The 23,506-nt window shown below is 45.0% G+C and overlaps 1 protein-coding gene across 1 annotated transcript in view; it reads left to right on the plus strand.

Moving 5' to 3' along the window:
• Positions 1 to 1,890: 1,890 nt before the first annotated feature.
• The window catches only part of MLLT10 (MLLT10 histone lysine methyltransferase DOT1L cofactor), a 206,813-nt gene continuing 185,197 nt past the window's right edge, over positions 1,891 to 23,506 (plus strand). The window contains exons 1-3 of the mRNA XM_065397985.1: positions 1,891 to 2,009; positions 2,206 to 2,374; positions 6,642 to 6,721. Coding sequence (XP_065254057.1) covers positions 2,206 to 2,374; positions 6,642 to 6,721 — 249 coding nt within the window. The 5' untranslated portion in view covers positions 1,891 to 2,009. The remainder of the gene's footprint in view (positions 2,010 to 2,205; positions 2,375 to 6,641; positions 6,722 to 23,506) is intronic.

The raw sequence follows: 23,506 nt of genomic DNA on the forward strand, positions 1-23,506 counted from the left end.
TTTACAAGCCCAAAAAGCAATCAAAATTGTCTTGCCAATATGTCGTGTAAACAGTTCTACATTCTAACTTTTATTCTAACTGTTTTTATAGTTCTTTTGTTTTGAAGGGAAGACACTGGGTGATTTTACACAAGCTGAACTATATTAAATTCCCAATCTTTTATGGCATCCTCTTTTTAAGAACAAAATTCTAATATCTATACATTACTATATATGCTTTTGAGGATTTTTCAGAAGATTACAGATTTAAATAGCCTTGTTATGTTAATCAAAATGTTTAGCTAGGGCCTATCTATGTAGGAAATGACCTTCACCACTCCTTTTCCCCTCCCCCCAGTTCTTCCTCCTCTATCTAAATAATTTCATTTAAAACTTTGTAGGAGAGAAAGAGCCTGACCTAAGATATCCTGCGCACAAACTGCATTGCATACTCAGATATCCCAAGGGGCTAGAGAGTTGTGCACATCCCTCCTCCCCTTCCACACAGCAGCTCTTCACAAACCATGCATATGTGCAGAGGTTTTATTATTTATTTAGCAATTTATTAAACACATCCAACCCCACAATTTCTGGGTACTGGTAACAACACTTTGAACAATACATATAATTTAATAATATTGATTTAAATAAACTCCAAAATGTTACTAAGGCAGCCTTACAAAATCATCATGAAAATTTACCAGGCCAATGTACAAATTCTGCTTGCCTGCCCTTTAGCATGATAATGAAAATAAATCAGTGATATTTTACTGGGAAAAAAAGAAAGAAAATTATTACTGGCCCTAGGGCAAGTGAGGGAGCAGAATTTTGCAAGGCTGTTTAATCTCTCTACACTCCCAACCACCACAATTAGTTCCTTCTGCTACAGCCATACCTGCTTACAATGGAGAATTGAAAAGCCTGAGATTTTCCTCTCTGCTGACCACCTCAACCACCCCTCCCCCACAGTTTCTCTCCGCTTTTTGAGAGAGACAGCAAATTAATTTACATTAAAAACAAAACAAATCTGGCAAGGAATAAACTACCTTTAAGTAAATTTAGAGAACAGTTGTGCTCAAGAACTGTTTTCGTGTAGGGCTTGTAGTGTTTGGCGTCTGTCATATCTTCTATTCAACATCATTTTCACAATGTGGCACTAACTGCCAATCTGGGGTGCAGCCACATTACAGACTTTTTTTGGGGACGAACGATCAGAATTAATAACGATCATTTATTATTTGTATGATCACGTATTAGTTCATTAGTCACACTGAGGGGGGAAGAAACAAGAGAGCAGAGTGTGTGGATGGGGGTGGGACGGGTGGCAGCAGTCAAACTGAGGACAGCAACAAGATAGTAACAAGATTATTTTTGGGGTGGAGCGGGAATGTATTAGTGCAGCAGTCACAGCGAGGGGAGGTAAAACGGCTCCGGTGAGCCACAGCCCCACCAGTATGAGATTTTACAGGCAGGTCTGAAAGGAGGCTGGCCTGCGGCTACACACAGGTCATTGCACAGATAAGATGGATAACACCCGACTCAGGCGTGCCAGGCGGTGGTGTGTTGGGCCCTTGCTCCAATGGTCAGGGGCTGGCTACCCGGGCGGGGGGAGGGTGTCCCTCAGGGGCCCAGACAGGCTAGCAGGCCCGAGCTGCCGCTCTCTGTGTGCTGGAGCAGCGCCCCCACGCAGCCCAGCCCGGGCAGCTCGCACATCAGGTGGCAGAGACACTAGAGTCTTCCGGCTCGCGCGCGCTCGCTCCCTTTCACACACGCGCAGGCGAGGGGGGCGGCCCTCCCTTCCCTGAGCCGGCCTCTGCCTCTGCCTCGCGCACGCTCTGTCTGCGTATTGGTTAGAACCGTTGGAGGGTCAGAACTCTGCCGTTGCTCACGTTCCACTGGTGGCCCATGAGGCACCGCGAGGTAGTTCGGACCCAGGCCTTCTCCACAGGGAGGTACAGCGCGCCTGCGCGCGGGCCTTGCTGGGTTCCCTGCCTGCCTGCAGACTGCTGTCCTCAGTGTGCTGCCTCTGTGTGCGTTCGTGACTGACTGACTGATACAGCCCGGGTGGGGGCGAGGAGAGACTCAGCCCGCGGACATGGGTCCTAAATCACTGCTGTGGCGGCGGCGGCGGTGGCGGCTGAGTGCCTGAGGGGGAGCCCCGGCCGGGGGAGGGAGAGAGGCAGGGGCGCTGCAGTGTGCGGTGTTGACGGTGTTTTTAACCCTTAGATGGTCTCCAGCGAGCCGCTGCTGCTGCCTGTGTCACTGGAGGGCGAGTTCTCCAATAGCATGAAGGAGATGATCGGCGGCTGCTGCGTGTGCTCCGACGAGAGGGGCTGGGCCGAGAACCCGCTGGTATACTGCGACGGGCACGGCTGCAGTGTCGCAGTGCATCAAGGTGAGTGAGTGCCCGCCCCCGGGGCCCGGCCTGTAGCTAGTCTCCTGCATCCGGCTACCTCTCTCCCACCTGAGACCCTCCCCTGCCGCACACCCTGTGCCCTGCACCCCTTCCTGACCTGCCCTCACAGCCTCCCAAACCTCCCTCCCTCTCAACCCCGGTTTCCCACAGCTTCTTTTACCATTTCTTCCTGAAACCAGGCCCCCCTCCCCCCCGCTGCTCTCACGGCACATCCACTCCACACGTTCTCCATCCCCACCTAACACAACCTGCACCTCTTCCTTCCAAAACGGCTCCCTCCTGTTCCCCGAATACGTGCCCCTGCCACATCAGCTGCCCTGGCCCACCCCATAGACCATCCCCATTTCCTCTCCCCCAAGTTAGACACCTGTCTGAGGGAAACCTGAACAGGAGAGGCTGGGAGGAGTCTCTGCAAAGGGAGACTCGGCTGTTATGATTGCCTCCTCTGCTTGCCTCTTCCCTTGAAAGTTTGCAGTGTTGTTGTAGCTCTGTTGGTTCCGGGATATTAGAGAGATAAAAGGGGTGAGGTAATATCTTTTAGTGGACCACCTTCTCTTGGAGAAAGAGACACGCTCGCAAGCTTACACAGAGCTCCTTTCCTTGAAGAAGAGCTCTGTGTAAGCTCAGATGCTTGTCTCTCAACAACAGAAGTTGGTCCAATAAAATATATTGCCTCTCCCTCTTGTTGCTCCTTCCCTGAATGTCATTTGGCTGATAGTATCTGGTAGATGTGGAGACTTCCTGTTGTGGTGGCTTTGATGGCGGAGGGACTGGTATTACTCACTGGAGTTGGATTTGCTTGGATTAGTGGCGAAAGAGATTGGTTGGTGTCCAGCTCAGAGGCCATAGTGCACAGTGTATATGTGTGATTACTTTGCTGCTGTCATTGCATTGCCTTTTCTTTGTGAGGAGGGGGAGAGACTGGATTGTGGTATTCTCACCCGACTAGAAAAGGAACAAAATGATCATAATTTTTAAATGAAGAGCAGAAATAAGGAACTAATGGCAGTTGTTAGTTTCTCTTTCCACCAACAGCAAGCTGACTGCATCTAAAATAAACCCTGTGTCCTCTGATGTTTTTTTAATATGTTGAACAAGTCAGAACAGTGGAAAAGCTGGAGTCTTATATCCAGATCATTAGTCTGAATATCTGAAATTGTTTGTTACATTGGGTTAGATATACCATGTATTTGTGAAACTTACTTCCCAGTTCATAAAATGAAAGCAGGGGCAAGCCAGATAGAACTGCAAAGGAATGAAATTGCACCTTGTAAAGAACTTGGTGTCATGAGGTGGGTGGAGGCTGAAGAGCAGCTTGTGTAATGAGTCTGTTTTTGATTCAGGGTTGCCCTGTCTTCAGAGTGAAATTGATGTTGAAAGGTATCCTAGTTTGTCTATAGTCATGCTTGGGTTTTTGTTTTGATGTGGTTTAGAATAAGAGAAGAATGACCAGAACATAAATAGTATTTGTTTTCAGAAGGAGAAGGCAGTCACTTATGCCAAACTGAATAAATTTAAAAAAATATACGTATCCTACCTTTGCTAACACCAGTTCAGCTTCATAAGTGTTCGTAACCTTGGGAGTCTTAGGGTCTTAAATCTGGTGCTCTGAGTGGGATTATATGATAGTGTTTAAAAAGGTGGTAGCAGCCCTTCTGTGTTGATTGTCAACATCTCTATTGCCCGTGGAGCTAAACTAGTGTTAGCAATATGGGGAAAGTTTTGGAAAATGCCCCTAATGTAGACAGGGACTCTGAAGTTGGATATAACTGTATTGCAGCCATGGTTATTCCAATCCAAACATGGAAGGACGTTTTTGAGGTCAAACACTATTGTGGTGGTTGCAGAAAAGGAAGAATTACTGACTTAGATCTATTGTATTACAAGTGTAGTATATTTTGAGTGTATGTTAATAAAAATGGTGCACATCTTGACCGTTGACGTTGTGGAACTGGTAGAGGAGGCACTTCCATTATAACAGACTTTTCAAAGGTGCTTATAACTGTCCAAATACCCTTTGGGGCTGAATATTTTCATACTACTTATTAGTCTAAGAATTAAACATCTCCTTTTTTGGGAAGTTTGACTTAAAATTATTTGGCTATCTGTGAAATCCAAGCATAATTTTTTCTTATCAGACTTCTCAGATACCTGTTTTTCACTCTTGTCTAGTTCAAAACAAGCTTTAAAACTTGCCAATGATTTAATCCTCTAAGAAGATAAGTGCTCCTAACAATCTTGAAGAAACTTTGTCTAGCAGTAACAAAGGTGTAAGCATAAGGAAGTCATGTATTGAACAATAAACAATCTTTTAATTTGTTAATGCACAGAAGTGATGTTCAAGATACAGATGCAAATATATCTGGAACTTTGCTAATTTGAAATGTAAGATATGCCACTTTAGACTCTGCCTAACTGTGATGGATCTGGACCTGACTTGCCAAGCCCTCTCCCTGAATTGTCCCTATCATTCACTTCCTTATACCATATGCTATGTGCCTCTGCACTGTCTATTGCCAGTTTCCAATTGTATGTGCTGAGACAGGGCTTCAACAGGAAGGTTGTCAGATTTGCTGTACTGCTTCTGATGATATTTTGAAACTTCAAACATTGTAGTGTATATTTGTTTGACTATGCAAACAAGTCACAATGCTGAATTTCTTTATTTGGGGGAGTATCTCTCTGTGCTTGTCTTTGCCAATTTTAGTTTACGGTAGGACAATAAAGCAAAATGTTTTCTCTTTATTACATCTATATTACAGAACTTTAGCATACACAAATCAAAAAAGGGATGACCAATATGTTTTAGTTTTTAATACTTGAATAGTGCAGGTGAAAATTTGATAACTGATTCATCATTACCTGAATATGGATAGACTTATGTAGTAGGGTGGTTGGATTTTTTTTTTTTTTTTGAGGGATGTTAACTTCATGTTTTATATATCAGAAGACAATGTTTGTTTTATATTGCATGTACTGTTTTCCCCCCTCTAAGTTAAAATGTAATGCTCAAGGTGTTTAGAGTACTTTACTAGTTCGTAATTCACCCTCCACTTCTCCCCTTTGTTGTTTGCAGTTAACTTGTCAGGTGACTTTTTAATCACTACTGTTTACTTCACTGCATATTTAGAATTTGAAAAAATCTGGCACTTAAAGCAAAATGAAAAACCACTGGGTTCATACAGCCTTGGAGATCTTAAATGTAGAAAGTCAAATGCAAAATTATTGCTCCTGTGGAAAAGAGAATACACACATCTGTACTTGAGGTTCCAAGAGGACACAATTATTGGTGCTATGAGAACCATTACTTTAAGTTTCCTGTTCTGCATATTTAAAATCTGAACTATAAACAGATCCTATTATAGGACCCTCTTTTGTTATACACCATACAAACATAGACCCCAATTCTGTAAGGTGATCTGGACAGGCAGACCTTTATACCTACATGGAGCCCCTCTGAACTCAGTAAACCCTGCATATGGGAATAGGGATCCACATGTGCAGATCTGCTTTCAGAATCAGGACTATAATGGTCTTTCCCACAAGAGTTTACTCTGAACTTGGTTGGACTACTTATGTGTGCAAGTAATTTATAAGTATAATGTTTCAGGGATTGGGGCCTTAGAATGTATTGTGGCTTTAAATACAGTTTTGATATTCTTCAGTTCAGATTTGTCATATTTGTAGCTCCATTTGCCTCTTCAGACAAAATATTATTTCTACATTTAGTCTTCAGAATACCTTATGCTTGCTGCAATACTCAAGTGCAGGAAAAGTCATCTTATTGAAATTAAAACGTTGGGTTTTTGTGACAGTTTTTCCCCAACTATGTTCTATTTTTAGCATGATTACCTTTTCTCTCAAAAAATATTGTAACTTACTACAAATGACAGATGTTTGTTATTGTAAAGCTGTCTTTTTAGCAAAACATATTGCATGTAAAACATCTATTATATTTGAACAATTTTTGCTTTTTTCCACAATGTAAGGTATGCTGTAGTTTGTTTTACTTAATCAAAACAATTATTTTGCATAAACTTAAAGGTCAAGTAGCTTGTACTTGACCATTAGCTTGAGAGGTAGTTCTGACAGTGTGTCAGGCATAACATGTTTTACACATAGAAGTAGACTTACCCCTTCTGTAAAATGCTTCAAGCTCTGCTGATGAAAAGTTTTATAACGGACAAAGTATTATTGTATTGTACTGTATTATGATTGCTAAAATATTTTATCTTGTCTGAAACAGCTTGCTATGGAATTGTTCAAGTACCTACCGGACCTTGGTTTTGCAGGAAGTGTGAATCTCAGGAAAGAGCAGCCAGAGTGGTAGGTGCTTTGTTTATTAAATAATACTATAAAATTGCTTATTAGTGATGTTATTGAGCATTATTTGTTGAACTTTCTATTATAATTCCATGTTAATTGGACACCATCAGTTTGAAATACAGTTTTTAAAAAAAAGTTAAACTAGCTTCAGGTATTACATCTGCACCTAAGTATCTCTGGCCATTTTTGTGGTTTATAACCACACTTTCCAAAGTTGTCACCTTGTCCCCGCTTGTATTGTGTAAAAGACCCACACAATTAGGGGAAACTGATTAACTGTATACTAAAAGTCTTGCAAAGTTCACAAAGTAAATAAAAAGAATATATTTTTTCTCTAATATTTTACACTAGTGTTGGGTGTTGAAACAGGAATAGTTTTTAAAAGTATTGTCCATAAGAGTTAGTGTGTTTGTGAAAGTTGATAGTGTCCCTATCAGTCGGGGATTAAATTTTATACCACAGTTCTGTCCAAAAATGGTTTTTAATCAGAGAATTTTCTCTCCTTCTTACGCTCCAAATTTTGCAAGATAAAATTGAAGGATTCAGATAATCCTTCTGTTACCAGAACAAAAGTGTGGGTTTTTTGTTTATTTTTTAAGCACACAACTAAGTTATATGCAACTCTTTGAAAAAAAATTTGTTTTGGAGGAAATTAGACAGTAATCAGATCAAATTGATGTACCTTTTTGGGTGCTTTTAAAATCAGAAGGATCATGCTTGGCTCTGATTGGCACCTTTATTGGTACCCTCAGCAGAGGCAAAGTATTGAATTGTCAGCTGATCTGTGACCTGGTTACAGTATTGTTCCAATTTGTAGTATTGTAGTGTAGACTAGACCTTAACACTGTTTCATAACTAGGCTAAAGCTCTGGCCATGTTATGGAACACAGTTAAGGTCCATTCTGTAAATGGGAACTTTGTCTTAACCAGGTATTTGGACATAGTTGAAGTATAAGAAGGTGCGTTATGAAAGCAAACCCTTAAATTTGCAAGTGTGATGGTCAAATGTAGTTCCTCTGCTTGCATATCTGTCTAGAAAAAAAATCAGAATAAAACTGCCTGTATTATATTGAACAGAGCTCCAATTATTTGTGTCCTGCTACCTCTTTATTTTAAAATAATAACTAGAGTTTAAGAGCATGAAAATCTAGGCATATGTTCTCCCACTGATGCACAGTTGCTTTACAAACATGGTTAATTGCCCTTAATGCTAATAAGGCAAGTAAATCTGATTTGGTGGGAGACTAGATTTCATTGTTTCTGTGCACTAAAGTTTTTCTTTCTGCCATGACACTTAAGAAATCAATTAATTGCTTAGTTGATGGGCAGATGGAGGTAGCTGGCCCTTATTTTGTCTATTAATAATTTTAAAATTGCATATTTTTATATTACAAGCAAATACAGTTTTTATCTCTTCCTCTCCTTGTCTGTCACTTAAAATATTAGATTGTAAGCTTTTTGAAGCAGGGGCCATATCTTTGTGCTTTGTATGGTGCCAAGCAGAATGAGCCCCCAGTCCTGATTGGGGCATTTGAGCCCTGATATGAAAAGTTCAAAAACATTGATCAATACAATGTTAAAAAGCATTCAGAGTCTTAACTAAGTTATCCATGTTTTATGTAATTCATTAAGACTTCTCAGATATCTGAAATAACAAAGTTAAACAAGAAAGCAGGTGAAAATTGTCTTATCTGCCTTAGTGACTTAAGGATTTTAACTGTCTGTACTACTGTTTTGTTGGTTCTAAAAGGGTCTGTTCTCCCATCATTGTATTTAAAGCCAAATGTTTTATTGGATGGATCCAATTACCAGAATGATTATGCAGTATTCATAATATTTAGTAATAATTAAAGGAATATCATGGTATTAGTTTCCTTATTTCAAATGCTTCCATAACATGGCCAGGGCTCTAGCCCTTATTCATAGTAAAACTTTGGAGGGAATAATTTCAGTAAGGAAAAACATGAGTGCCAAGCTCCCATTATATGTGCCTCAAATGTTTGTTGTAGAACTGCATATAAGCTGGATAGTGTGTATGTTTCCTTAGGTAGCAAAAGAAAAACCGCAACAAACAAACCCAAAAGAAAACACCTGCACAGTATTGTGGGTGTAATGGGAAATAATAATAAAGACTTTGCTGCAGATCTTGCAATTTACAACATTGAATGGCTGGCTGGAACCACACAGAGCCTTGTTGACTTCAGTGGGGCTCTATGGCATATGTGTACACTGCAGCTGGGAGTTAGTCTTCCAGCCTGGAAAGACAGACTTGCATTTGTGGGGCTCACACTAGCACTCTAAAATAGTTGCATGGATGTTGGGGCACTGGTGAAGGCTTGCACTAGCCACCTGAGCTTGGAGTTGGGGTAGGGAGGGCTGAAGCTTGGTTGGCTAGCCTGAGCCTTCATCTCTGCCGCAATGTCCACACAGCTGTTTTTTGCATGCTAACGCAAGTCTGTCTATCTGGGCTTGTAGATTTGCTTCCAGCTCCAATGTAGACATCCCTGTGCAGGCCCAGCAGTCTACCTGCATGTTTTAAATTGATGGAATGAGGCTTTTATGCCTATTGATCAGGATCAAGTTTTAGTGTTGTGATAAAAAAGAGCTACTAAAGTTTAAGCTACCTTTTGTGTACCTAGAGTTTTCCCATCTGTTCATTTCAGTGTAAATATAAGTATTTATCTAGACTTCTAAGTAATGCATCTGTGCTAAAACCTGGGCACATGAACAGTTCAGTCTTTAAAATATGGAATAAAAAATTCAGATTGATCTAGTGTTGTCATTAATATCCTACCTAACAAACAAAAACTTAGACTTCCCCACTCAGCTCTCTCTTCTCAGAAAAATTGAGTAAATAGGTCGGCCTTACTTTGTGCTCTAATGGTCAGCAGGCTTTCTGACTGTTGGACCAAAACAGGGAATAAATTATATAGTGAATGGTTTTTCCACTATGAAAACTGCCCAGCCCTTGAACAAAAATGTCTAGGGATTGTTGACTTCAGTCTTCTAGGTAATAGCAAATGTTGAATGGCTACCACACAAGGAGAGAGAGGTAGTCTATAAAATGCACAGGATTCAAACCACAAGGGGCTTTATAAATATAAACCAACCTCTTGAGTGGCACCTGGAAACTATTTAGAAAATAGTTTAGCTCTGAAGCACAAGTGCAATATGTTGCCTGAGAGAAGTACCTTTAAGTAGACACACAGAATATGCTGTTTCAGATAGTGTTCAGCTAGGCTTGAAGTGTAGTCCCAGATTGAAAGTAATCCATTCTGGAAATGGTAGAGGCTTGGATAACTGGTGAGAGATCCAGTGAAACTTGAAGGAAGATGCATCTTGGGGAAGAAGGGGCCTAGGGCAAGAGTGGCCAACCTGAACCTGAGAAGGAGCCAGAATTTACCAATGTACATTGCCAAAGAGCCACAGTAATATGTCAGCAGCCCCCCATCAGTTCCCCACCCCCACTCCCAGTGCCTCCCGCTCACTGGCAGTCCTGCCGATCAGGCCTCCCCCTCCCTTCCCGCACCTCCCAATCAGCTGTTTTGTGGCATGCAGGAGGCTCTGGGGGTGGGGTGGAGGAGGAGCGAGGGCCGTGCAGGCTCAGAGGAGGGGGTGGAAAGGGGTGGAGTGAGGGCAGGGCCTGTGGCAGAGCCAGGGTTTGAGCAGTGAGCACCCCCCCCCCGGCAAGTTGATGCCTGTAACTCTAGCCCCGGAGTCAATGCCTGTACAAGGAGCTGAATGTTAACTTCTGGAGAGCCACATGTGGCTCCGCAGCCACAGGTTGGCCACCCCTGGCCTAGAGGATTAAGAGTGCTTTATCTGTTTGCTATCTGAATATCTAGATGTAACTGAGGAATGCACCAGAACCTCCAAGCAGAGAAATTTTGTAACAAAAAGCTAAGAAGCTCTCTAAGTAGCTGATGAACTTCTGCAATCTTCTATGGTTGCTTCCCTTAGCCTTCTAACATTGATTATGGAAGGTAGGTCACATCCAACCTTTCACTCAAATTTAAATAAGGAGATATTTTTTGATCATAGAGATTCCTGCTACATCTAGCAGGACTTTCAAACTTCAGTCTTAACTAAATATTGGGAAATTGATAGTCTGGATCTTGTGAACTTGCAACTGCACTGCCTGGAAAGAGATGCAGAACTGAGTATCATCGGCATACTGTTGAACTGCATCCCAAAGTGTCTCTTCTCTAATGACCTTCTATCCACACACCAAATAAGAGGGCTGACGAAGTAGCAGCCTGTGTGAAGGAGCTGTTGGGATGATGACAAATTGTCAACACTGCCATTTGGACCTTCTTGGGGGGAAAAATATTAACTTCAATGCAAATACAGTAAGTCTGTTCCTGCCAGGGTCTGCAGATATATCAATGATATCAAATGTATTTGATGGATTTAATAGAATCTGCATGTGTTTGATCTTTGTCCATTTCCAGGAGGACATCTTTGACAATGGAGACCAGGTGCAGTCTCCATAACATGCCAAGTTGTTTTATACATGAAGTATTGAGGTTTTCCTTCTACTCATGAGTTACTTGCTACAGACTTCTCAATTATCTTTTCCCCAGTAGAGACTGTGTGGTGATTAGCAAGTTTGCTAGCATCAAGAGATGATTATTTGAGTACAGAGCTGACAATAGATTCTTTACGTTTTAAATGCTTCTCTCTGGGGGATAAGGCACCAACAATCTTCTGCAGTAATTCCCTTGTAGTAGTGGTGTGCCCCAGAAACAATTCCTGTGTGGCTGCTTCTTAGTGACAGAAGGTCTCTGTGGCCCTTGTTGGTTCCCCACAGTGGTTGTATGGTTCCTAGTACCTCCTAGGAGTCGTGAGTCAGGAGAATTGGACCATTGTGGCAGTTCTAGCTCAGACATCCTGGTTGGAGCATCATGTGGCTGCCTAGCTCTCTTCAGACCCTTCCTCATTTCAAAAGTTTGTATGGACAAAAACGACTAGGGGCCATTTAGAGGCAAAAGTGGAAGATGGCTATCTTGAGGATTTTCAAAGGTGGTGGCTTTAAGGGCTTGAGTGCTTCAGAGGAAGGAAGAGTGTAGTCTGGGTGCTAGATTGTCAGGCTGCAACTCCAGAACTGTGCAGGTATAAAAATTGTTCAGGTGTAGCTAAGCAAGAAAGTGCAGGTTAAGCTGGCTAGACAGCAACCTTCCATTGGCTACTATGTGTATTCAGGAGGCAGCAGTAGGAATAGGGGCATAACCAAACCCCATTCACTTTCCTGATCAAGTGAAATACAGGATTTTCTGAGAGGGAGTGATTGTAATACATATTGAGATGGGTTCAGGAATAAGGTTGGAATAGGCCACAGTGGGAGGTCGAGGAAGAGAAATATTGGTACCATCAAATCTTTTATGTTTGGAAGGAAGGTCAAAGGGAAGGGGAATGAGTGCAGGATGGATTTGAGGGCACAGTCAGTTTGGATATTGGATGGGAAGGAGTTACAGGAATGGGAGTAGGACCTGGGAGTGGGAGCATACTGCCTCTTAGGTTTCCAGGAACTTTTGAATCTCCAAAGTGGGATGAGAGAGTGACCTCACCAGCGGGGCACTGTATGTTGAGACTATGTCTCTATCAGTCCTGGATAAAGCAAAAGACAAGGTAAATAGAGTAATGGAAGTTTCACATTGGCTCTGTGAGTCTTAAGAGGAGTTATCACCAGCAGATGTAGACATTCTGGCCAGTCTGGCGCACACGTTCTGTGACTGGCCCTGTCTGTTTTTATATTAATTGCCTCTGGAACTGCAGGTCCAATCTGCATCTAGAAATTGGATATTGGCAAATAAATTATTTATTGCGTAGTTCATCCCGCTCTGTAAGTTCATGGTTTCTGATTGGTCAGTTTCAAAAATCGGATCTCTCAGAAGTTGTCAGAGATATGTGCAGTCCCTGGCTCTGTCTGGTTGTACAGACCAGATACTTTGTCTCTAGCAACAATCTCTTATAGAAGAGATCTAATTATTAAAAAAATAACACTTATTTACACTATTTTCTCCCCTGAGAATACTGTAGCTCAGGAGTTCCCCAACTTTTTTTCCTTGAGGCCCACCTGTGCAGCTGCAATAGGCACTGCAGCCCACTGTTAACACACGTCCATTAGGGAGAGTGGTCCCTGGGAGTGTACATGGCCCCTCGCCTCAGCAGGGACCAGGGCCAGCGAGAGGGAGAAGGGGCCAGGCAGGTGCCATAACCAGCCCCTGCTGATACCTTCCGCCTCAGCAGCCTGCTGAGTGCCCTGAGTTGGTCACCTAGCAGCCCTGCCTCAGTCACCAACCCAGCACCCTGGTGTGCCTCACAGGCACCCCCTGCCCAGGAACAAGGAAAGGGCTCGGGGGCTGCCAGTGCCAGGCAGAGGCTCTGGATGGGCCTGGCCGATACTTTGATGGTCCCAATCACCCACCACGAGTCCCGATCCCTGGGGGTTGCAGTGGGGCCAGTACTCCAGGGAGCCCCGCAGCCATGGATCATGGGGTGTGGTGGCTCGGAGTGGGAACGGCCGTAAACCCTCCAGCCTCCTCCAGCTGCCCTGGGAGCTGCTGCATCTTGGGGCCAGCCCCTCCTCCTTGCCCAATGGCTCTGCTTTGCTCTCTATTGCCCACTGGTCTGCTGATCAGCTGCTTTTGTCTTTTTTCTGTAATCCAGTCATAGTGCTTTGAGAATATGTTGAGTTGGCATTCCAACACATCTGGAAATGCCCTTGAAATTCCATAGTGTGCATTAGAGCAGAGATGTTTGGAAGCAAACTGAGAAGTAAAGCAATGAAGTAATTGACCCTGTTGGAGCATAATTTCTGCTATCTTTCCTGGTTTATGTTAAGTTTAAAAAAGTAGTGCCTTCTTATGTTTTTTAAAAAAATTACTAAAACCAACATGAGTATTTATGCCTAAATATTAGGAATTACAGAAGAGTATGTTCTGTATATTATGTTGCAGTTCCTCTCCAGTGCACGGTGAGGAGAAGCTAGAATGATGTTGAATGTCTGTTTTTCAGAATCATAATGTTCTAACATAACATGTTTATCATTGTGCTTATTAAATACTTTACTAATTTTAACCTTAAATATTGTGATTATTTTAAAAGCTTTTTTTAACTAAAAGCAAATGTCTTTTTAAATGATCTTACTTTGTTCGCCACTGTTTGACAGTATGAATCAGTTGTCCTACAGGAAAAAAGTGTATAGAATGTAGGAATGGTTTCTGGAACATATAAATGTGATTTGCTGGGCAAAATACAATTTGGGATGGAAAGTATACATGTAAGCTAAGCAATTTGCATATACTGCTTATGTCTACTAAAAAAGACTTTAAAGAGAGAAAAATGTCAATCTAAATTATACTTCCGATTTTTTGGGATGTAGTAAAGGGAGGGAGATCACATCTTTAATCTCAGGGTATGTCTGCGCTGGCAGAGTTACAGCGCCGCTCAGAGAGTGCTGAAGGGAAACCGCTGTTGTGTGTTCACACTGTCATCTGCCTGCGCAATAGCGTGTTCACACTTGCGGCGCTTGCAGCGGTATTTGGAGCAGTGCACTCTGGGCAGCTATTCCACAGAGCATCTCTTCCTCTTCTGCCGCTAAGAGTTGTGGGAAGGTGGAGAGGGTCGGGGGGCATCCTGGGACCTGTCCCAATGCCCCGTGATGCATTGCTTTGGATCCCAGCAATCCCTGTGCTTCTGTCCGCATTTGTCGCCATCTTTCAATGGTTTGTGTACTGCGCGCTCTGCTCTACCTCTTCAGTCTGCAGGAATGGCTCCTGCACTGTTGACCAATATGCTGCTCGCTCTCACTAACATGTCACGAGTGGCAGTGGAGTTATTCCTTCAACTACAAAGGCAAGAGCAGTTCGACATTGATCTCGCCACGCGTAGTAGCTACGAGATGAGATTGCTTGTGGCATTCACGGAGGTGCTGACCACAGTGGAATACTGCTTTTGGGCTCTGGAAACAAGCACTGTGTGGTGGGATCATATTGTCATGTACGTCTGGGATGAGAGCAGTGGCTGCAGAACTTTCGGATGAGGAAAGCCACATTCATGGGACTGTGTGATGAGCTCGCCCCAGCCCTGTGGTGCAAGAACACGAGAATGAGAGCTTCCCTGCCATTGGAGAAGCGTGTGGCGATTGCACTGGGGAAGCTGGCTACTCCAGACTGTTACCGATCAGTCGCTAACCAGTTCGGAGTGGAAAAGTCGACTGTTGGACTCTTGTTGACGGAAGTGTGCAGGGCCATTAATCGCATCCTGCTCCGAAAGACCATGACTCTGGGCAACATCCGTGACATTATGGATGGCTTTGCACAAATGGGCTTCCCTAACTGCGGAGGGGCAATAGATGGCACGCATATTCCAGTTCTGGCACCAAACCACCTATCACATTAATCGGAAGGGGTATTTCTCAATGGTTCTCCAGGCGCTTGTGGATCACCATGGGCATTTCACAGACATTAACGCAGGCTGGTTTGGAAAGGTGCATGACAAACACATCTTTTTGAACACTGGCCTGTTCAGGAAGCTGCAAGCAGGGACTTTCATCCCGGACCAGAAGATTACCGTAGGGGAAGTCGAAATGCCCACTGAGATCCTCGGAGTCCCTGCCTACCCCTTAATGCCGTGGCTTATGAAGCCATACACGGGGCTCCTTGACAGCAGCAAGGAGCGGTTCAACAACTGGCTGAGCAAGTGCAGAATGACTGTTGAGTGTGCTTTTGGCCGTTTAAAAGCCTGCTGGCACTGTCTATATGGGAGGCTGGACCTGGTTGATTATAATATTCCTATGCTTATAGCTGCGTGCTGTACTCTCCATAATATTTGCGAAGGGAAGGGTGAAAGCTTCATTCAGGGCTGGACCACTGAGGCTCAGCACCTGGAGGCTGAATTTGAACAGCCAGAGACTAGGGCTATTAGAGGGGTGCTGTGTGGGGCCATAAGGATCAGGGATGCCTTGAGGCAGCAATTTGAAGTTGAAAACCACTAATATTTGTTGCTGTGCTCGGGAGTGTGGTGATTGTGATTGGTGCAGACGATGCACTTTTAAGGTTTAAGAAAATAGCCTGTTGCTTTGCAGGGCTCTTTTTGCTTTCAATTAATGGAATAAAGGTTGCTTTCAAACCAAAACAATTATTTTATTAAAAAACAACAACCGGAGGAGAGAGACAAACAAAAAAACACCTCAGCACTGAGGGGTATGGGGCAAGGGGGAATGGAGGGTCCCAGGAGGAGGTGGGGTCCTGGGACGGTTAAAGATTCGTGTATCTCCAGGTATCATATCCAACCTTCTCCTTTGGAGTACAGTGCAGCAGGTACTGTACTTCAGCAGGGCTAAACTGCAGAGGGATGGATGTTGAGTGTAGTACTGGGAGTCCGCAGTGCTGGACTGTGACAGGGGAGGAATGGAATGCAGCAGGTACAGACTGGAGTCAGGAGGTTGATAAGAGTGTTGGCGGTATCTGGGGGGTGAATGGGAAAGAGTTTTGTAACAGCGGCTGCAGGGGAGGGTAGACACGGAGCTGCTCGGTTTGCAGAGCTAGTAGCGCCTACAGCGTGACCGCTTGGCGCTACATAACGTTTAAGAGCCGCTCCGTGGCTTCATTCTGGCACACTGCGTTCTCCTTTAGGTCCCTCTTCTCGCTGTCCCGCCACTCCTTCAGTTCTTGTTTTTTGGCTGCGGAGTGCGTCATGACATCACGCAGAAAGTCCTCTTTAGTTCTTCGTGGTTGCTTTCTAATTCTGCTCAGCCATTCAGCTGGTGATAACAAAGAGGGAGGCTGGGCTCCCAAGGTTATAATCTGTGAAGCCAAAAAGCAACATTTTAAAGAAGCAGTATTGTTTGCAACACACAGACCACTGACTCAGTGATTTAAAACACAGCCACTATTCACATACCTATCACTAACTGGCTGACCCCAGGCAAGCACACATGAGCCACAAGACCCTCAAAATGGCGAGTAACAGCAGGGAAAATTAGCGTTCCAGACCATACTGTACACTGGGCACGTGGCTCTTGGGGAGAGCCAGTTCTGTAGGGGGGGCCTTATAATCATTACTGTCCCCACATTTTCCACAGGCTGTGTTCATTATGGAAGATATATCGCTGCTGAGGGTGAGCAGAAGGAGGATCTTCTCCAAGACTGCGGCTTCCGCCCTGGCCTTTATGTGGCTCGCCTGTGTGCAGCAATAGTCATCCCTTCCCGTCCAGCCCCCCGGTGATGGCAGAGTGGCGTGGGAAAGTTACACTTAATGGGGCAAGAAACAAAGCAATGCTGCCAAAGAACCTGCAGCAGCGGTTGCCTAGTGTATCCATGAGATTTTCCTGGAGATCTGAGGCAGATTCCTGTGAAGTGAGGGAGTAAGTCAACACCCTGTTCTGCCGCTCAGACTAGGCATGTGGTGGTATGCGCATCATACAGACACAGGCCTGCTTTCTGCAACCCTCCTGCCCCCAACAATTCGCTTCAGCGATTCCCAAAATCAAAGCCACTTACCAGGGGCCTCCTCTCCTGTTTGCGCTTCGCCAAGCTCCAGCAGCTGTGACTGGCTAGCGTCTAGGGTAGAGAAGAGCTCCTGGCTGCATGCATCTCTGACCTCCGAGTTGTCCTCTGCCTCTGGGTCCTACTCCCCCTCCACATCCTCGTCCAAGATTTCCTCCTCCTGGCTTGGTCCATTCTCGACTGGCATGCAGGCCTCCGAAGTATCCACAGTGGCCTTTGCAGTGGAGGGGGGGGTCGCCACTGAGTATCGCGTCCAGCTCTTTGTAGAACCAGCAGCTTGTGGGTGCAACACCAGAGCGGCGGTTTGCCTCCCGCGCCTTGTGGTAGGCGTTCCACAGCTCCTTCACTTTGATCCTGCACTGCAGTGTGTCCCGGTCATGGCCCCTTTCTGTCATGCATCGTGAAATCTTTCATGGGTATCATAATTCCTATGCCTGGAGCGCAGCTGGGACTGGACAGCCTCCTCTCCCCAAATGCTGATGAGATCCAGCAGCTTAGAATTGCTCCAAGCGGGGGATCACCTGGTGCGTGGAGTAGGCATTGTCACCTGGAAAGATGCGTTGACACCACTGCATGCATCACCAAGAAAACAGGAAGGGGACTTTCAAAATTCCCAAGGAATTTAAAGGGAGGGGCTCACGGTTGGTCACCTGAGGGCAGGGCAGTAGAGTTCAAACTGCTGACCAGAGAAGCAAGAACAGACATTGTGGGACACCTCCCGGAGGCCAGTTGCAGCACTGTAACGGACCAGGGTGCTTACACTGGCACCGCGGTGCTGTAACCCCGGCGCAGAAAGTTGTATGCCTCTCGTCGGGGTGGTTTTTTTACAGCACTGCAACTGCGCAGTTTCTGCACACTAAATGGCTTGGCAGTGTGTACACCTCGGGAGTTAAAATGCAGAAAGCTGCATTACTGCGCAGAAACTTGCCAGTGTAGACAAGGCCTCAGTAAAGGTGTTGAGAGAGGATCTCCTCAGAAGTGCAGCATGTCATATGTCCCTTCTCCCCACCCATGCCCCCAACTCATGTTAATGGAATCTTTTGCATGGGTTTTTGGATTAGTGGCATTACTGACTAAAATCTATCTTCTATCATATTGTACCTATGTAACAAAATACTGCATTACAATATTTCCTTAATTACTTACCTTCCATAAAGCATCTACCATTTTCATTTACATAATCTTTTTGGTAAGAGTTGATAGCAATCATGTGAAACTAGTGGAGCTGGATAAAATGTTTTAAAGTTGTTCTTGGAAAAAGACTTTTCAAAAACGAAACTTTTAGCAAAAATTGACCTCAGAATTGCAGAATCTCCATGGAAGCTTCTTATTTGCTTAAAAACCTGGGTTTCAGTAAATGAGGAATTTCAATGATGATTTCACAAATAATTTAAATGGTTTCACTAAAAGCAACAACAACAAAAACTTTGGGGGGAAAAAGGGCGGGGGGGGGGCAGCTTTAACCCTGCAAAACAAAAACAACTTTAACATTTTTTGTGAAACTTTTTTTTCTTTATTTTAACCATCTCTCGAAATTAGTCCATTTCTACCAGGGAAACCAATTTAGGCGTTTCCATTTAAAAAAGAAAGAAATAAAATGTTTCCTGTGGAAACCTTGCAAATTAATCCTTCACATGCAATCACATTGTTTACTGCTTCAAGGGAAATTTCAGCCTTAGTCCTGCAAACCCTTACTTTCATGAAAATCCTTAATTCAGGTGAGTAGTTCCATTGGCTTCCATAGGGCTGGTCATGTGATTGACTAGTTATACAAGTAAAGATTTGTAGATCTGTGCCTTTGATAGTATAGTATGTAGTATATGCCCAGAGGGTCAGAACAAGTGTAGCTTTATTAAATGCATTCTAAGTTCACAGGGTGCTGGAGGGTCAACATGCTGTTTGTTAATAAAGACTTGACCAATTTTGCTACTGTTTATATTTTCCACTCCCCTCATGTTGTCTTGTTCTTTCTTCTCTTTTACCACCCATCTACACAAATTTCTCCCTCTGTACAGCATAGGCCTTTCCTCTTCATCTTGGTTCATCTTTCTAGGAGTGAGTTTATTTATTTATTTCAGTAGATTATATCAGAGGATGGGTATTTTCAACATGTTTTCCAGGTTGCCTGGCTCAGAACTGTATACAGTAGGAAACCCAGTGTTATGAACACCTCGGGAATGGAGACTGTTCGTAATTCTGAAATGTTTGTAACTCAACAAAAAGTTATGGTTGTTCTTTCAAAGGTTTACAACTGAACCTTGACGTAAAGCAGCTTTTAAACTTGACTATGCAGAAGAAAAATGCTGCTTTTAACCATCTTAATTTGAATGAAACAAGCACAGAAACAGCTTTCTTACTTGTCAAATCTTTTTTTAAACTTTATTTTTTTTGGTAGTTTGTTTAGCATACTACTGTTCTGTATTTGCATATTTATTTATTTATTTTTGTCTCTGCTGCTGTCGCCTGATTGTGTACTTCCGGTTCCAAATGAGTGTGGCTGACGAGTCAGTTTGTAAATCTGGTGTTCGTAACTCTGAGGTTCTACTGTACATGAGCACAAGGGACAGGGGAAACTTGTAGCTGGCTTCAGTAGACTATTTTCTAGGCCTCAGCTGATGTAGTGTTTTCCAGGCTGTTCAGCTCACAAGCCTATATTTCTGGTTCTCCAGCTTCCTGGCTGCAAGCTTGACTTCAGCTCTGGCTCTGCACACTAGAATCTAATTAACTCGTTCTTGTGAGGAACGTTGGAGAGCAAGAGGCAGTTGGAGGCAGGTTTTGGTAGCCAAGGAGACGGAAAACAAAACACTTGGCACCTGTCTGTACAAAACGACAAATTCTGCAGGTGAAAAAAACCCAAATTCATTGGCATCTTGGGGGAGGGAAGGGATGCCAGATTCTCCAGCTGTGAAAATCCTGCCATCCTTATTGGGATGAACGGGATAGCTTCAGAGCTATCTTTTTAGGCTCTCTGCAGATTCAGTGAGGTGTCACTGCATCAGTTCAAATTTTAAAGATGTATTTTTGCAGCCATGCAGGCTAGCAAGCAACATTTAAACAAAACCAAAACAAATGCAAACAAATTCTGGAGCACAGTTGAGCAGCAAAAGGGTAAATTTCACTGCTTTGGAATTGTGGAATACATAGGGCACTGCTTATGGCCTCAGGCAGGCTTTCTATTATCTCATGTAAACTGAGATAGTGAAAAGGGGTCTCCTTCTCTATGAGGAACATAGTGATGATGTTTTGTGGTTGATGGGGTTGGGGATCTCTTCATCCCCAAACTATTGGACTCTCTTCAGGGTAGCACTGCACTGTCTCTCTGCACATCTTAGTCCTGAATAGTGTAATTAGTGCAGGTTTGTCTCAGTACTTAGTGGACCCTCTGCTTGTGTCCAGATTTTTTTTTTAGAGCAGTGTAGTGAAGCGGCCTGGCTCCCGACGGCCCCAGAGGGAGAGGAGCCAGAACAGCCACCCCCGTGGGCGGAGCCAACCCCAGAGAGGGAGGAATTAGAACCGCCACTCAAGGGGGCGGAGCCACCACCACCTGTTCCCGCCCCCCGGAAGTCAAGGGGCGGGACAGGAAGTATAAAAGCCCGGCCCCAACACTCAGTTGGAGCCGAGTGGCCGGAGAGGACAGACGCTCCTGCTTGGGCTCCTGCGAGACGGAGCCTACCCCGAGCCCGGTACTTGGACGCCGACGGACCGAGCCTCCCCCGAACCAGGCACCCAAACACCCGGCGCCGCCCAAGCCTCCCGCTCGGCAGGTACCCCGAGGTGGACTGGCCCAGCCTGCCCCGAGCGCGGTACCCCGAGGTGGACCGGCCGAGATTGCCCCGAGGAAGGTACCCCGAGGCGGACTGGCCCAGCCTGCCCCGAGCGCGGTACCCCGAGGTGGACCGGCCGAGATTGCCCCGAGGAAGGTACCCCGACGTGGACTGGCCGAGCCTGCCCCGGCCGAGATTGCCCCGAGGAAGGTACCCCGAGGTGGACTGGCCGAGCCTGCCCCGAGCACGGTACCCCGAGGGGCCACCCGGACCTGAGCCGGACCCGAGACCGGAGGAGCGGCCCGACCTAGACGACCCCCAGCAACCCGAGGAGCCCATGGTGTGGGACCCCGCTGCCGAGCCCAGCGAGGAGCAGGTACCCATGGAGGAGGAGATGGGAAGTAGCCCGGGGATAGCAGACCCCGAGCCTATGTCAGTGTGTTGCGGGCAGGATCCCCACTGACCCCGCGGCAGACGGACTGCTGCGGATAGGGCCCCGGGCTGGAACACAGTGGAGTGGGTGGGCCTGTGTTCCCCCCTGCCACCCCCCCGCCGGGTGGCAGTCTCTCCTCCTCCCTGCCTGAGGGCCTGAGCCCCTGAACTGACTTTGTTACTGTGTGCTGGCTCAGCCCCCACCTGAGGGCCTGAGCCTAGAACTGCTGTTTGCTGCCCCGCCCTGATTGAGGGCCTGGGCCTAGACTACTGACCTTGTTACGGTGTGTTTGCTCAGCCCCTACCTGAGGGCCTCAACCTAGAACTGCTGGTTGTTGCCCCGCCCTGATTGAGGGCCTGGGCTTAGACTACTGACTTTGTTGCTCAGCCCTGCCTGAGGGCCTGAGCCTAGGCTAATTGCTTACTGCCCCGCCCTGACCTAGGGCCTGGGTGGCCGTTACTTATCTGCTCACTCCCTGGCTAAGGGATTGGGCGTATTGACTTTGTAGCGCTCAGCTCCGGTTGCAAGGACCTGAGCCCCTTTTGAGCCCTGGGGTATCACCCCGCCCTGAGCTAGCCTTCGGGCTTATTTAACTGTGTAAGTCCCCAGCTCCGGCTGAAGGAACCGGAGCTTAGGACTGGTCTACTGCCCAGCCCTGACTAAGGGCTGGAACTCCTTGCAGCGACAGGGAGCCTTTTGTTTAGCCCCTGCCTAAGGGGCGGAATCCTTAGACCTCCCGGATACGAGGTCTGACTTGGCCGTGCAGTGAAGCGGCCTGGCGCCCGACGGCCCCTAAGAGGGCACAACCCCCGAACCGGACTATTACAAGCAGTTTATCATTGAAAACTGGTAATGGAACTGGTGTTGCTTTCATGACTGTTTCGGTTAATGTTGCAAGCTCTAGCATCTCATCTGTTTACACTGATGAGTTCCATATCACTCTACCCATTATCTATCAAGCCATGTTTTTAGTCGCTGTCACATGGGTAAGAAGGGGCTCGAGAGTAGTCCTAAGCAGTTGTGAGCCATAGTGCATTTTCCACAATTACGTTTTAGTACTTTGCACTAAAGAATCTTTGGCTAAAGTTGGTATTGTGTGTTTTTTTTTTTTTAACATCTTTCAGAGATTCCTGTCCTCTTTGTGTTTGAACTCACAGCACAAGTGGGAGAGGGCATGGCACAATCTGGATGTCTGAGTGGTGACAATATATGGCCATCTTCAGGAAATCAGCAGATATTTTCATTTCCTCTCACCTTAAAGGCTTAGTAAAAAGACCTTATTGCCAGATGCATGAAACAATGTCTAAGGGAAGCATATGTCATAATCAGAAATCCTGTGTCAGAAGTAATTCAGGCTCACTGAGACAATTTCATGGCAGCTTCCAGAGGCAGAAAGGTCACCTGTTACTACTAAGGAAAAATGCAGGCTAAAACTCGCTTGCACCACAGAGTAAGGGGAAAATTTCAACAGTAACTTAGGAGCCTAAAGTGACATTGAAAGTGAGTAATATTTTAGCAAAAACAATATTTACAAAACCTAAACTTAATTTCCCCAATACTAATTTCTCCCTACTGTTACTCAGACCTTCTGGTCAACTGTCTGTAAAGGGCCACTCTCTTACTACTTCAAAAGTTATTTTTCCTCCCTTGGTATCCTGCTGTTAATTGATTTATCTCGTTAGGCTGACATCACACTTGGTAAAGCAACTCCCATCCTTTCATATATTTATACCTGCTCCTGTATTTTTCACTTCATGCATCTAATGAAGTGGGTTTTATCTCACGAAAGCTTATGCCCAAATAAATTTGTTAGTATCTAAGGTGCCACAAGGACTCCTTGTAGTTTTTGCTGATACAGACTAACACGGCTAAACCTCTGAAACCAGTAATATTTTAATAAGGCTCCTAAATGCCTTAAATCACTTTGCAGATTGATTCTTTGGAGAATTAATCTCTTAAGAGAGCACTATATATGCTTATCTAATTTCTATCCAGGTAAAATTCAAAGTGGCTGATAAATGCTGTTGGGAATTTTTAATTATCTCTACATCTTAGGAAGCATTCAACTGGTGGGACA

Source organism: Emys orbicularis, chromosome 2, assembly GCF_028017835.1.
Source record: "Emys orbicularis isolate rEmyOrb1 chromosome 2, rEmyOrb1.hap1, whole genome shotgun sequence".
In the NCBI taxonomy this organism is placed as follows: domain Eukaryota; kingdom Metazoa; phylum Chordata; order Testudines; family Emydidae; genus Emys; species Emys orbicularis.